Raw genomic sequence first — 11,536 nt, 5'->3', positions numbered from 1 at the left:
ACAATCTGTTAATGATTCATTGTTCTGTATATAGTAATTCAGAAAAGCAGAGTACTGTGTATTTTGCTGAATAACTCTATTTTTTAACATATAATTTATCAATTGCATACACACTACTGGTCAAAAGTTTGGGGTGAGTAGGATTTTTAAAATATGTTAAAATAAGCTTCTCCTGCTCACCAAGGCTGCATTTATTTCATCAGAAATACAGTGTAAATTCTAAAATTGTGAAATGTTATTCCACTGTAAAATTACTGCTCAAAAGTAGTTTAGAATTGAATTGAATAATTTATTCCAGTGATTTTAATGATGAATTTTCAGCTTCATTACTCCAGTCTTCAGAGTCGCATGATCCTTCATAAATCACTCTAATATGAATTATTATTGTTATTATTATTGTTAATAGTATTATTATTATAAATAGTATTATTAGCAATAATGACTGGAGTAATAATTTCATTTGAAACTACATGCAGTAGGTATTAAATAAATACTGAATAAATAAGTATTTAACAATTTAACATTTTTTTAACATTTAATAAATGTTTTTTCTTTGATGAACAGAATAATTTTATTTAAATTATTAAATAAAATTAATAAGTAAAAAAACTGACCCTAAACTTTTGACTGGTAGTGTAGGCTTAAAAATGGAAAAATTAATTAATGACAATATAAGATATAAATCCAGAGAAGCAGGGTTATTGTAAATGTATATGTTTTATTGTTCATATATTTTGCACAATAATTAATTTTTCAAGTAAAACATGTTTTACTTTAGTAATGGAGTTTAATCCAATATAGAACATGTATGAAGTATGGTATCGTTCATTCAAAACATTTTTGTTTTCATAGATATATTTTTAGATATAGATATTCATAGATATATTTTTAGATATAGATATTCATAGATATATTTTTAGATATAGATATTCATAGATATATTTTTAGATATAGATATTCATAGATATATTTTTAGATATAGATATTCATAGATATATTTTTAGATATAGATATTCATAGATATATTTTTAGATATAGATATTCATAGATATATTTTTTAAAACAAAATCAGACTCACATTTAAAGAATTAAGAGTTGATTTCATGTGTTGAGATTTATGTGGATTTTTAGTACTGAGCGGACGTTATTTTTAGGCAAAGAAATTAGAAAGCAATTTAAATAAATCCAATGTATGATGTGATTAGTACTTTGTTGAAGTGACTTCCCAACAACCCAACACTAATCAGTCCAGTACACACTGGTTTTGGTTGATGTGTACACAGGGTCATGCAAGTTCAGCACAATCATGTATATTGCTTTGGTACACAGTCTTAAAAATACAACCCTTTTGCTTTTGAATCTTGTGTCTACATAGTTTAAAGCTATACACAGATTATCTAGTGAGCTGGCTAAATCTTTATCTGAATTGTAGAAAACATTGAATGTGATTTTTTTCTTTTTCTTTTTCATGAATAGATCAATGAATAGATTGCTAGTTGTTGTAGAAGATGTTGTTTGTGACCGGTCAGTTTTCTGATATTGAGATTTATAATCTAAAAGCTGACTGAATACGCTTTTGTGTGACACTCAAAAAATGATGTTTGCTGTTTGTTCAAACTACTTATTTAAAATCAGCTGAAACAACACAATTCTTGAGGGTTCTTTTGGGAACAACTTGATTGTTTTATTTTCAATCCACTTACATTTGTAAAAACTAATAAGTTGAATTAATTCCTTCATGTTATCCCAACACAAATGAATGATGTGGAACCCTGCATTTTATACAGTGTATGGTTATTAGAATATAGAAAACTAGATTTCTGCAGATTTCACCAAGTTAAATGTAAGACTTTTTTAAATACTGTTAGGAATTACAGTTTAGACGCATAAAGGGGTAAACGCTAAGGAATTTTTCAAATGGCCCAGATGGAAAGATTTTTATTTGCCTTATCAAAAACGATTATAATTTAATACATTTAATAATACAATAATATTTTAATGATACAAAATTTAAATATTTTTTATATTTTTTTAGCAAAATATTTTAATTATTGTGTAGAAACAAGCAAGCTCTAGTTGTATCCATACACTTTTTTTTCCAACATAAGCTTAAAAAATATATATAAATAAATAAATGTTTTAAAAGTTTTTAAAACCACAAAAAAATAAATCTACAATGTTCTAAAATGAGCGTTTTTACCGGGCTCCAGTGTATAGGTTGAGTAATTTCACTTAATGTATATGGCAAAGAATAAGTTAATTTAGAGGTTTTTGCATCTGAACTCCTCAACTGTTGTTTGGCCAGATTGTGTAGCAATACATGAACAAAGGAAAATTAAGACCTACTTAAACAAGATTTAAGACCTACAAAATTTCAATATATTTCAGCAAATGTAAGACTTTTTAAGGCCTAATATTTTGAATTTGAGATTGAAGACATTTTAAGGCTTTTTAAGACCCCGGCGGAAAACTAAGAAAACTATTTGGTTGAGATACAACTTTTTTAAAAGGGTTCAAAAATAAATCTAAATATTGAAAAAAGCCTTTAAAGTTGCATGTTGCTAATAAAAATAGTTTGAATATATTTACACTAGGAAATGGAGCATCACCATTTCTTAATATCCCAATGATTTTTGCATAAAACATCTATAATATTGACCCTTAAATTGTGTGCAAGCGAAGACCGGTTTTGTGGTCTATGTTCACAATTATATTAGTTCACAAATTTATAATTAGCTAGTCAAGTTTAATAGCGGAAATACCTCTCATTTTTGTGTGACTGCTGTGAGCGGACTAGTTATGAGATTTGAAAAAATAAACCCTCATGAAAATAAACTACAAATAAATGTTTTACTACAGATAAAAGCATGTTGTAGTAAAACTATGGTGTATCCATGAATTAAGCATGGTCATGGTTTATTTTCGAGGTACCAAAGAAAAGCATTAATGTATGCATTCCAAGTTTGAAACAGTTGTTAGCTTATGCATTCTCGACTGTCAGCGTGTAAGTTACTTTAACAATAACCAATAATGTTATTTGTTGAACTCAAAGGCAGCAGATTTATCTTGATTAAACTGTTTTTCTTCAGATAGTAAGATTGTTTTTCTCCATGAGTAAACTGTCTGTCGGGAACTCGTCACGTGCTGATAGATCACATGCTCTTACGTGTTCACCGGGGGCGGGATCAACAGATCTATAGGCAATAATCTCGACCAATGGGAAATTGAGGAATTTGCCTTCAGATGCGCTATAAAACTTGTGGCCCCTCACAACGTTTCACAATATTTTCTCCTGGATTCAGGACTACACGGTGAGTCAGGGGTTTTTACAGTTTTCTGGAACATTGTGGTGCTGTTTAAACATTTGATTGTAAAAACGGCTATACTGAGCCTTTAACGCGGTTTTGTTGAATGAATCTTTGTTTTGTGCAAGATTTCTGTAGCTTTTTTTACAGAACAAGCTGAGCTTGTTTAGGTCGCTCTATTATTGACGCTTTTACAAAATTTGTTTTGTGACTAACGTTATTTCTTCCATCGACCAACGGGTTTGCCCTCTTTACTAATGCCAAAGCGTTTTCTGCTGTAATAGTTGATTTTGAAATCGTTACAATAGTTTCTTTTTCGATTTCCGTGGCCTGGTTTCGGTCTTTGTTTTCTTTTCCTGGGAAGCTTTGGGCTGCGACCGGCCAGATCCCGTGACTGCAGCTGAGCAGACACACAAGGAACATCGGATTCTCTCCTGTTCCCAGACCAGTGTTTCTGTCGGGAGGCCCGTGTAAACAAACGTATTTTTAGATTACATACAGAGGACGTTACCCGTTGTACGTTTTTTAATTGCTGTTTAATGATTAATTCGTTTTCTCCCTTTAGGTTATCACGGTGTTTAGGACTGTTCATAATGGTGCTAACTATCACTGCCTGACTGCTTCTTTGCACGGTGTAAACAAATATGTCGAAGCTGTAATCTGATCTCACGAGGCTAGAAAAATGCACCAGTTCTTTTAAATATACATATGTGTTCAATTATACAATAGGAAACCGTCTGACCGAGGAATTGGTTTATAATGTCGTAATTAAATAGTTTCAACAGTCTTAAAGAATTTTATCTGAAACCTTTTGAAAACGTTAACGCAACATTTAGGATTTTACGTGTTGCCTGTTTCTGTCCCCTAAGAGAAAACACGCTTTATTAAATCATAATTTCTAAAGTGTTTGACAAACTAGATCAACAGTCAAATTTGTTTGTTTACTGCTATGATGGTTGAAGAGTTTCTACTTAATTTTTTGGAAACAGGCCAAATTAAAGTGCCATTTTTTTTTTTCATCAAAAGTGACATGCTGAAAGTAAACTCATTTGTTACCAACCCATTTCAGTAAGTACATGGGTTTTGAAAACTTTAATCTATTTTTGAACACTGCAAGGTAGCATTGTTGTGATTTTTTTTCCTCAAATTTGAAGCAGCTTTTTTTTTTTTTTTTTTAACTAGTTTATATTTATAATATTTAGTTAAAACGATAATACTAAATGACCGAGCACCAATAAGCAAATCAGCAGATTAGAATTTCCAATGTGTCTTCATATGACACTGAAGACCAACAATTCAGCATTTCTTCAATTGAGTGAATGAGAAGATAAATCAAACCATAAGGATGGCAAAAAAAGTAAACGACATGTGTGAAGTGATCTCTTTGCATGTGGTGTTTTTAATTTCACGGTCACTTGTTGCAACATGTCTGACCTGTTGTTGTTGTTTTCCACCAGTGTTTTCATCATGAGGGTGTTATTGGCTGCTTTTACCTTGTGCCTCAGTGCTGTATTTGCTGCTCCAACTTTGGACCAGCAATTAAATGACCATTGGGATCAGTGGAAGAGCTGGCACGGCAAAAAATACTATGCAGTGAGTGTCTAAAGCTTGTCGTATATAAAGTTTATATCCATTGAATGGAGAACAGTGTTTAACATTTTGCTTTCTCAACACAGAAAGAGGAGGGTTGGAGGAGGATAATCTGGGAGAAAAACTTGAAAAAGATTGAAATGCACAATCTGGAGCACTCCATGGGCATACACACCTACAGACTCGGAATGAACCACTTTGGAGACATGGTATGATTGCACAAGTTGTTTGTATAAGGCGTTTGCAAATTGGTTTTATGAAATTCCTTCAGCATTTCAGCAAAATGTTCTGTCTACAGACTCATGAGGAGTTCAGACAGGTGATGAACGGCTTCAAACACAAGAAAGAGAGACGATTCAGAGGATCCCTGTTCATGGAGCCCAACTTCATTGAGGTCCCAAACAAGCTGGACTGGAGAGAGAAGGGATATGTAACACCTGTGAAGGATCAGGTGAGACAGAAATAATGTGCCTTTTTTTTTTTTTTTTTTTTTTTTTTTTTTTATATTATTATTATATGAACCATGCCTTTTTTTAAAAAAAAAAAAAACAGAACTGGTCTTTCCAGTTTGGAAGTTTCATGTAAATTCTATGTGTAATGCATGTAAACCATATACACTGACAAGACTTGAGCTTGAGATGCAGTGTTTGTTTAAACCAGTGCTTGTCATTTTAATTACAAAGGCCCCCTTTTGCACAACATTCAATGTCCCTTAGCCTTTTGTTATTAATTTAGTAAGAAATTATTCTTTCAATTTAAGTCTAAGGGGCAAGACCGTAATGCTACCTCGGTATTCTTTAGTGAAATGACAGTTAAAGGAAAAAATAAAGCAGTGTTTTTTTTATTTTTTTTTTTTATTTATTTTTTTTCCTCTTCTTAAACAAAACAAAACACTGTTTATTGTTGACTTTAGCTTAATTTTAAGCCTTGTTTTGTCTCATTTGGGAATTTATAGTTCACTTAAAAATATAATTGCTGCTGTTTACTCGTCCACCTGTTTTTGTTTCTTTTTTTCTATTGAACAAACATATTTTGAAAAGTATTAGAAACCATCAACGTCTATAGTAATTCTTACTACTATGGAAGTCAAATGGTTTTCAAACCAGTTTCTAATGTTCTTCAAATTATCGCAACCATTTCAAAACACTTGAGGGTGAGTTTAGTTTTGGGTGAACTCCCTCTAAAGTTTCTAGAGTTCTCTAGTGTGCCCCTGGCTCCAATCTATTGCTTTAAACGTAATCCAATTTGGTGTTCAGGGCGAGTGTGGTTCTTGCTGGGCCTTCAGCACAACTGGAGCTCTGGAGGGTCAGATGTTCAGGAAGACTGGAAAATTGGTGTCTCTGAGCGAGCAGAACCTGGTGGACTGCTCCCGCCCTGAAGGCAACGAGGGCTGCAACGGAGGTCTCATGGACCAGGCCTTCCAGTACGTCAAGGACCAGAACGGTCTCGACTCTGAGGAATCCTACCCTTACCTGGGAACTGTAAGTTGTGTTTTTTTTTTTTTTTTTTAATTATAATTTATTTCTGTGAATTCATTCTGTTTTTGTTGTTTAAAAGATTACCATAACAATCTGTGCATCACTTTCAGGACGATCAGCCCTGCCATTTTGATCCCCAAAACAGTGCAGCAAATGACACCGGATTTGTTGACATTCCCAGTGGAAAGGAACATGCTCTGATGAAAGCTATAGCTGCTGTGGGACCTGTGTCTGTGGCTATTGATGCTGGACATGAGTCTTTCCAGTTCTACCAGTCAGGTGGGAATATTTTCAACCATTTTAGACTGTTACAGATGAACAGGCCTCTGGTTAGGTGTTGACACCTTGTGTAAAAATAAAGCATGCACATGAGCTGCTCAAACATTATCTACATATAGGGAAAGCCATGAAGTCCAAGTCTTCAAGTAAAATGCAAAATTTGATCGACACTTTGACCATGTCAGTGCATCACCATGCATAACGGCATGTGTGTTTACCATCAAGTCTAATTGAATATAATAAAATTGCATGTTTCCATATAAAAACTTGTATTTGATAACTTTTAATTAGATTTTATGTAATGTTCACCTTTTGTAAAGCTGCTTTGAAACCATCGTTATTGTAAAGTGCTACACAAATAAACTTGACTCTAATTGAATTATTGTTGTGAACAGTTGGCAGCAACTTTGTTTTGCCAGTCAGGGATTTGTTCACATGGTAAAGAATGTATACTTTGGCTTTAAATGATGTTTAACCTAATAAATGAGTCCTTGCACGTCAACCCAATTTAACAAGTGTAAATCTCATGCTAGGCATCTACTATGAGAAGGAGTGCAGCAGTGAGGAGCTGGATCATGGTGTTCTTGCGGTCGGTTATGGTTTTGAGGGTGAGGATGTTGATGGCAAGAAATACTGGATTGTCAAAAACAGGTAAGGGGACCAAAACTTTAAAAAAAATTCTAAATGGCTAATTTAACCCATTTTTATTATTTATTTTTTTTTTATTTTAACTCAATGTGTTGTGTATTCTAGCTGGAGTGAGAACTGGGGCAATAAAGGATACATCTACATGGCCAAGGACAGACACAATCACTGTGGTATTGCTACAGCAGCCAGCTACCCTCTTGTTTAATGAAGTCCAGTAACCAGATATAATATCAGAAGGCCACATTAGTGTCTCGGGTGCCTGAGAGGATCACCGAAACCCACTAGTGTAGTGAAAGTGTCAGACACCCGATGATCACCTGATTACACTGGTGATTTTGTGTTTGTTTCTCACAGTCTGAACGAGGCTGTGACACAGAGTCCTCGAGCTCTAGGTACTGTGTGACCGTTTTAGGGAATTTATGCAATTGCTTTTGGTCATTTTTAAAAGCCACTGATTTAGTTGATTTTTCTTTGCCTCAATGTAAATACATGTTCTTCAGTGCAAATGTACAAAATGTTTTTTATGTCTACTTTCTTTATGACCAATAAAAGTTTTAAACCTGAATTTAACCCTTGTTTATAATCTTCCAATAATTTGTATAATTATTGCACTAATATTTACTTTCAGTATTTAAAATGTTTACAAATGGTATTGAAGGTTATAATCTTAAAGTAATTTTACCAAAAGGTTCTAACTTCACCTTTTACTAAAGTATCTCTGGAGGAGTAAGAGAAATATCATGCTCCCTTTGCCCGTTCTTATAGTTATCTGAAGGACCTCTAGAGCGGTGGTTCCCAAAGTGGGAGTCAAGTGATGATTTCCAAAAGTCAAATCTTAGTAAACCATTAGAATTACCATATTTTATCCATAACCCACATTTAATAAAAATAGTAGTTGATTTAAAAAAAAAAAAAAAAAAACACAACTGAAAAGCCATCAGCCTTTGCGTTTTTATTTATTTTTTCCTCATAGGATTGGTGTGTTTAATGTTAAATTAACAGCACATCAGTAGGGTCAGCTGTTGCAGATTGATTCTATAACACCAGGTTAAGCTTTCTGACTCCTTTATGACAATCAAGTACATTTAAAAATGAACACAGGCCACAACTGAATATGGAAGATGATCTCTGAGTGGAGGTCTCCAAAATTAAACCAAGAATAGACTTGTGCTGAAAACATTGCGCTCAGCAGTCTCGTTAGGTGTGATTTAATCTTAAATTAAACAAATTATGACTATATAAATTATAGCCCATGTAGTGGCATGCCTTTCATGCACTTCTTTATGTACCACCTTTATCAGCTAGTCCAACAACCAGTATGTGAAAGGACGCCAGTAAGACCGAATCTTTCAAAAAGGGTTTACTGAAGAAATGCAAAACGAAAATACAAAGGTACAATAAACTCCGTATAGCTCAGTAAAAAACTCTGGCTTCCAATGGCCATAGCTGCAATCTGATCTAAACCTACAAACTACTGACACCGTTATTACCAGAAGCCAAAAATACAGAAAGTATTTAAATTGTATTGATTAATAAATTATGCATTTTAGATAATACAATCATTATGAATTTTTATGAGGCTACATTACTTGATCAATTTTCACTATTTTTTAACCTTTTTAACTAAATTCATTTATTTTATTTTTGGCTTAATCCCTTTATTAATCTGGGGTTGCCACAGCGCAATGAACCACCAACTTATCCAGCATATGTTTTATGCAGTGGATGATGCCCTTCCAGCTGCAATCCAACACTGGGAAACACCCATACACTCTCACCTTCACACACACACACACTATGGCCATTTTAGCTTACCCAATTCACCTATAGCGCATGTCTTTGGACTGTGGGGGAAACCGGAGCACCTAGAGGAAACATGCAAACACTGGGAGAACATGCAAACTCCACACAGAAATGCCAACTGATCCAGCTGGGGCTCGAACCAGTGACCTTGCTGTGAGGCAACAGAACACATAACTGTCTCTTACACTGGTTGTTAGACTGTTGCACTTTTTGTGCTGTCAATATGCTCATGTTTATATAGGCTTATTGTGTGTGCAACATTTGTATATAACCACCTCTGAGGAATGTGGGGGTCGCGAGTCACTCGCATTATTTTGGGGGTCGCGGGCTATGTTTGGGGTTCCCTGCTCTAGAGTACAGTGCCTATAAAGTAGATCAACTGAGTAAACTGCACTGATGAACTACAAACTGAGATATACGCTATGAATGAAAGCGGAAATCGTGATTTATTTATTTTGTTGACATGTACAATACAATCACAGCAGCTCTGTTCTCCACTGCAGTGCATTATGGGGCTGACACGTGATAAACCAGATGCTCCGCCATGAAAATATAAAACTGAATAATTCTAATTATTGGTCACATAAAAAAAACTCACATTAGGAGGTCAGCTGAAGTAATGATTTTATGTGTGAAAGGGTTACATTATGCACTATTCTATGCCATTTTGTAGTATAAATAGTGTAAGTAGTGAGTTCACACTGAAAACTCAAAAAATAATAAGTGCACTTTACTTACCCGGATGATGAACTCATTCAGCCAGTAAAATGAAGTGTGTAATGATGGACACTCAACGACTGCAGCTTTGCTCACGTAGCGGAAGGGGCGGAGCTATCGGGCGCACATGTTGGATAACTGATGCTGCATCCCAATTCGCATACTATCTGTCCTAAATAGTATTTAAAAGTAGAATTAGTATGTCTCAAATCGTAGTATGTTGAAAAGAGTATGCCAAAGGTTCCCGATATGGTTTACTATTTCCGGTAAAAACTCGAAGTGTAGAAGCGTCCATACTCTAACCGCTGATATTGCGTGAATTCGATTTAGAACTACAAACGTGGGTGAAAAGTGTAAACAAACTACAAACATGATGGATGCGCGAGACCAACCGTCAAGTAGAGAGGCTTCGGTAAAGATGTTTGTATCACTGTTAATTAATATCTAGCCCACTGGAACATGTTTTAATCGCGTTTTCTGTGTTATAATAACAATACTGAACTTATATAAAGACGTGTTTGGACATTAACTTCTGAATGCAGAATTATCCAAACACCTGAGAAGATTTCTCTGCATGAAAGACTCGTGATAAACCTGCTGCTGCTTCTCCAATAAGGTGGGAAATTAAATATGAAAGAAATGTGGATGATGTGTGAATGATTGACAGGGCTCGTAACTAAGCAACACAACGATCTGTTAACGAGGAAGTAGTATGTCCCAAAAGCTTGCATACTCTTCTGTTACACACTCAAAAGTGTGTACTTTTCCTTCACAAAAAAGTACATACTTTTAGGCTATAGTATAAGTATGCGAATTGGGACGCAGCATTTATTTATTTTGGATGGTGAAAGCAAAATTCTCCTACGAGAGTAAGATACAAAGCAATGTGTGCTCATGCTTCATTTGTAAAAAAAAAAAAAAAAAAAATCACATAATTTTTTTCATATGTCTTCGATTATATACAGCTTCTCAACTAACATAAAAACGACTGTCATATTTCCTAGCTCCTCTGAAAGGCCTTCACTACACATGGCGAATGCCTGATGTGTTTGTGATCTCACTAGCCGGAAGTGTTTTTGTTTACTGTAGGCTTAGCTAAGCTAACCCTGTAAAAGCCAACATCGCTCTTTATATTGAACTTTGAGCATATTACATTCAGAGATGTTGTTTCTGTTCACACAGCTACATTACACATCAACTAAAGTTTAAAGTATGATACTGTAATGGACCACCTCTTTAAGCTAGTGACCCCTTATAACATCATACTACATGTATTTTTTTGTCCTTAAAATAATTTATTTAATTTAAATAATTTAATTTTTACTGCCTGTTTGTCAACCACTATATACATTTCTAATATATTCAGTAGCAACAACACAACACAATACCTTTGCCATCACATAAATACATTATATTTTAAGATAAATTAAAGTCTTAAAAAGTAATATTTCAGATTATTGCTGTATTTGTGATCCAATAAGTCCTCTCTTACTGTTAATACAAGATGCCTTTTAAAATAATGTTTTGCTGTTGCCTTATACATTATATCAAGCTGCAAAACCTATTTATTCCAACCATCTCATGGCATTTTGTAAACTGGTAGGAACATAAAATCAAAACTAGCTTATCCAAGCAAAGCCTGCTCACACAGGAAATTGTGTAATTTTCTCATTGTAAAAATGAGCTGTTCTTTTTCTCCAGCAATACAGCGTGTCC

At 34.2% G+C, this 11,536-nt stretch overlaps 1 protein-coding gene across 1 annotated transcript; it reads left to right on the top strand.

Annotated features, from left to right (window-relative positions):
- Positions 1-3,205: 3,205 nt before the first annotated feature.
- ctsla (cathepsin La) lies at positions 3,206-7,865 on the top strand. The gene is made up of 8 exons (XM_056458171.1): positions 3,206-3,311; positions 4,763-4,898; positions 4,982-5,104; positions 5,194-5,346; positions 6,152-6,376; positions 6,484-6,652; positions 7,186-7,303; positions 7,406-7,865. The coding sequence occupies exons 1-8, from the start codon at positions 3,244-3,246 to the stop codon at positions 7,503-7,505; spliced, it is 1,092 nt and encodes a 363-aa protein (XP_056314146.1). The 5' UTR covers positions 3,206-3,243; the 3' UTR covers positions 7,506-7,865.
- The last annotated feature ends 3,671 nt before the right edge of the window (positions 7,866-11,536 follow it).

Source organism: Danio aesculapii, chromosome 5, assembly GCF_903798145.1.
Source record: "Danio aesculapii chromosome 5, fDanAes4.1, whole genome shotgun sequence".
Lineage (NCBI taxonomy): Eukaryota > Metazoa > Chordata > Actinopteri > Cypriniformes > Danionidae > Danio > Danio aesculapii.
This window is presented reverse-complemented; position numbering and strand designations above follow the sequence as displayed.

Bases quoted from the DNA above. Each gene is read 5' to 3' on its own strand.
- ctsla (XM_056458171.1), top strand. From the start codon at position 3,244: ATGCGCTATAAAACTTGTGGCCCCTCACAACGTTTCACAATATTTTCT. The intron at 3,312-4,762 runs GTGAGTCAGGGG...GTTTTCCACCAG, and splicing joins CCTGGATTCAGGACTACACG to TGTTTTCATCATGAGGGTGT. The intron at 6,653-7,185 runs GTGGGAATATTT...ATCTCATGCTAG, and splicing joins TTTCCAGTTCTACCAGTCAG to GCATCTACTATGAGAAGGAG.